The following is a 4,167-nucleotide window of genomic DNA, read 5'->3' as shown; positions in this document are numbered from 1 at the left end:
CTTTGTAGGTAGGCATATCTATTTCATTATAGATATTTCAATTTTTTAAATTTAATTATTAGTAGATATTTAACCTACATAAATTATTTTTAATAGTAGTCAATGATAGATGGTTGAGATTTATGTTATACTTGTGTTTTTCAATTTAATTAAAAAAAAATCATGTCTATTAGTATTCATTTTTACTTATGTCATTGAATTTTTATTACCATATTTGTCTGTTTATTTCATATATTATTTTTAATAATAATAATAATGAAGTTATACTTAAGTTGATTATTAAGTTGATAGTTGTTTGGAATAGGGCTACTAAAATATTAATTTAATTATCAATAATAATTAGGTGGATGGGAAGGATTTAACCTCCTCCAAATATTCAAGAATATTCATAATAATATACACATATCAAAGGTTGAAATTTATTTGCAAAGTAGTTATGTATTTTTTTGCCTTATTAAATAATTTGATTAGTTTGGAATAAAAAAAAATAAAAAAAATCTTATATAAACACGTGTCACATGAAGTGAGTTATAGCTTTTTGGAGGTGAATCCATGAAAATGGTTTGAAATTTCAAAAATTCACTCTTTTATAGATTGAGGCTTTTTTTTTTTTAATATTAGTGTCATATAATTTGTAAAATTTCTATTAAATTAAATGTTTATCCTTGTAATTTTTCCCGCATCTTAACATATATGCAATAAAAATTGTAATATAAATAAAAACTTATTTATTTATTTATTTATACATATTATCTTCAGATTTTCACATCTTTAATTTTCCTGAAAATAAACCACATGAAATGGTTGGAAATATCAATACATTAACCAATATTAACGCGATAAATCTGAAAACTAACTCAAAAAATATCGCAGAAATCTCAGATATATCCTTTTTTATTAGAGTAAAAAGTCTATAAAATTGGAAAAGCAAAAAATTCAGAAAAATGCATGATGTTTAACCTCTTCACTTTTCGAAGCCTTCAATAATAAATGTTTGAGACTTTTCCAAGGCTTCTGGAGTAAACGTTTGATAAATCTGATAGTCGTGACTCGCGAGTGGGTTCAGGCCACTAGTTTTTTCACAGAGTTATGGACATATTATCAAGCAATCTGTTTGTTTTGTTCTTTTCGCAGAACAATTGGCTGATTTTCAATAAAGATAAAATTATCTGCGCCTATATAATCTATTTGAAGAAGCAATTACAATCCACACAACTTCAACTTCATCTCCATCTCCTCTTTGGGCTCTGGGTTTTAATTATAATGGGCCAGCACGAGGTTTCTGAATTGCCTGAGTTGCCTGACGATTTGAAACACCAAATATTGGTGTGGCTTCCAGTGGATTGTATCTGCAGATTTCGCAGCGTACGCAAAGACTGGAATGCTCTCCTTTCATCCACCAAATTCATAACCAGAAAATGGGGGGAAGCGCCTTCCAACAGTATGCCGTGGCTGGTTGTGCAGAATGCCCAGTCCAAGATGCCTCACTGTTTGTTTTACTGCTTCTTCACCCAGAGATGGAAGAAGAGTTCTTCCATCTCCCTTTCTTTCCTGACAGAAAAGGAAATTCGTATTGATTGTCATGGTTCTGCAGCAGGGTTGTTCTTGGTGGGAAATTTTCCAAGATTTGTTGTTTCCAATCCTCTCACAAGAAACTCAATAAAACTTCCCCCGATTTCATCCATATGGTCGGTTAGAGCCATCGGCGTCATGGAAGGGGAGGACCCCAGTCGAGACACATACAAAGTGGTGGCAGTGGGTCGACCGCGCGATCAGAAAGGCGATTTAGTGGAAATCTATGATTCCAGTGACAAGTCATGGAGAATTGCGGGGCGGATGCCCGAGGATTTGTGGGTAGTGCGGGCGCATATGGGAATGGAGTTGGTTTTTTGTGATGGGGCTTTCTATTGTTTAACAATCATGAGTGGCTGCTTGGGTTTCAACATCAGAAATGGGACTTTCATTTCTGCACCCTTGCCAGAGCTGGCTAAGAGAAAGCAGATTTTCCCGTACCTGCTCACCTGTGGGTCGCGGGTTCTAGTCACAGGTGGGAAGGTCAAAGACGGAGAGGGGCTTTTGCAGGAGGTCATTATATGGGAGTTTGCAAAGGTGAAGGCGGACTCCTCTGTTTCTTCGTCATCGTGCTGGAAAGAAGTCGCTAGAATGCCTCCATCCTTGTGTGAGGATGTTAACAGGACTCTGTATAATATTGACAGCTCTATGGAATGTCCCTTAATGAGCTGCATAGGAGTTGGGGATTGCGCCTGCTTTATCCTCAATGGATGTATGAGGGTGATGGAGGTGGTATTTTACAGCTTAAGTAAGAAGACATGGGGTCGGATTCCCACCTGTCATTTAGATAACGAAGGGTATGTGAGAGTCATGGCATTTGGCCCTAGGCCTGACATGAAGGTCGGTTGAAGGTTGATGTTGCCTTCTTTTTTTTCTTTGTTTCTGGTTATTTGCAAGATTGCTCTTGTACAGGGTTGTTGAATATATGCAGCAACAAATCTTTTTCTCTTTTTCTTTATTTCTGGTTATCTGTAAGATTGCTTTGGTACACGGTTAAATAGACACAGCAACAGATCTTTTTCTCTGTTTCTGGTTAGCTCTCTGATTGCCCTGGTAGAGGGTTGAATGGATGCAACAACAGTTCCTGTAAATATATAAGGGTTTGAATTTTCAGAAATATTTTTTTGTTTGTTTCTGGTTAGCTCTCTGATTGCCCTTGTCGAGGGTTGAATCGATGAAGCAATAGTTCTTGTAATACAAGGGTTTGAATTTTCAGAAATACTAGTCATATGAGGGTTTGAAGTTTTAGAAATGTTAGAAGTTCTATGAATTTATTTATTTACCATTTTTAGCAATGTAGATTTGGGCATAACTCAATTATATATATGAGCAAAATTAAACAACCCAAAAACTTAATGTATATTAAATCAAGGTCAAATGATACACTTAACTCATGATTCAAATATTTAAAATTTTCTGGAATCTAGAACTATTATCACGCCTTTGCACCTATCTCTGCAAATGATCAATGCTTGAGTCAACCAATGGGCACTACTTTTCTCTTATACAAAATCATTAAACAACTTTGGTAAAGGTGCCAAGAACCCACTAATTGAAGAACCATTGTCGACTAACTATTGACACCTTTCCTTTGTTTGTTTGCTTATTTATCTCCTTCCTTCCTAGAAGGCCAAGTGTAACAAGAATCAGCTACAAAGGCCCTTGAAGATGTAATCACCTATGCACATATCACACAAATGTGGACATTGATGCTCCCCATTTTATGGGGATCTCATGTCCTCGAGCAATTTCATGCATGTGGCTAAGATGCTACACATCCCCCATGTAATCCAACTTCCTAGTTTATCATGTTTCAACAACATGCTTGGTCAATTTTTTGCGCTGACTGTTGTTTGATTTAATGAGTAGACTTAACAATGGAGAATAGACTTCCATAGTACCAAAGTTGAGGTGTACAAGTCATCAATCAATGGAATGATTTGATAATGATGATGATGATGATGATGATGATGTTTAACGTCCACTGAGACCAAACTTTGGTCTATCGGACCTAAAGAAACAAATTATTTAGTTTGGTTTAAGATTTTATTCCTATGCTCAAAAGAAGCTTCCCGAGCTCACTATAGTTTTGACATCGTAAAAGGCTAGGAAGGTCAGTATTGCGACAAAGATTATGAAACTGAGATCTAATGTGGTTGTACGCGGAGCACTCTAAGAGAAAATGGTTTTCATCCTTGATGTTCCTATTCTCATAGAGATGGCAGATCCTTTCCATCCATGGTGTTTTAGGAAATGCCCAACAACTTGTTTTACCATGGAGCTCATGAGAGTTTGTTCTAATCTTCACTATATTAATTTTCTTCTTTGAGCTAGTTAAAATAGAGAGATACTTTTGATCTTCTAGGGTGGGGTTGATGACCTTCTTATAATAAGTTAATTTTCTTTTAGCTGCTAAATCTTTCTCACACCACATTTTTTCTTTGAGCTTAGAAGTAACAAAATTTTTAATGTTATTAATGTTTTGCAATGCATCATGTGGGATGGATTGACACTCCATGCACTCATCTTACCTTCTACTCAGCTCTAGATCCAAAGTCTTGACACCTAGTAGTCGACGAAAATGTAATTGACTCT

The 4,167-nt window shown here is 35.7% G+C and overlaps 1 protein-coding gene across 1 annotated transcript; it reads left to right on the top strand.

Annotated features, from left to right (window-relative positions):
* The first annotated feature begins 1,048 nt into the window (after positions 1-1,048).
* Positions 1,049-2,612, top strand: LOC149267073 (putative F-box protein At4g10190). The gene has a single exon (XM_089398039.1). It carries the CDS (start codon positions 1,090-1,092, stop codon positions 2,419-2,421), a length of 1,332 nt encoding a protein of 443 aa, XP_089254165.1. The 5' UTR covers positions 1,049-1,089; the 3' UTR covers positions 2,422-2,612.
* Positions 2,613-4,167: the final 1,555 nt, after the last annotated feature.

This window comes from Pinus tabuliformis, chromosome 6 (assembly GCF_031772625.1).
Source record: "Pinus tabuliformis cultivar Carrire ecotype Pingquan chromosome 6, CPIR1, whole genome shotgun sequence".
Taxonomy (NCBI): Eukaryota; Viridiplantae; Streptophyta; class Pinopsida; order Pinales; family Pinaceae; genus Pinus; species Pinus tabuliformis.
Note: the sequence above shows the minus strand (reverse complement) of the source record. Positions and strands in the feature narration are given on the sequence as shown.

Coding starts and splice junctions, on each gene's coding strand:
- LOC149267073 (XM_089398039.1), top strand. CDS start 1,090: ATGGACATATTATCAAGCAATCTGTTTGTTTTGTTCTTTTCGCAGAAC.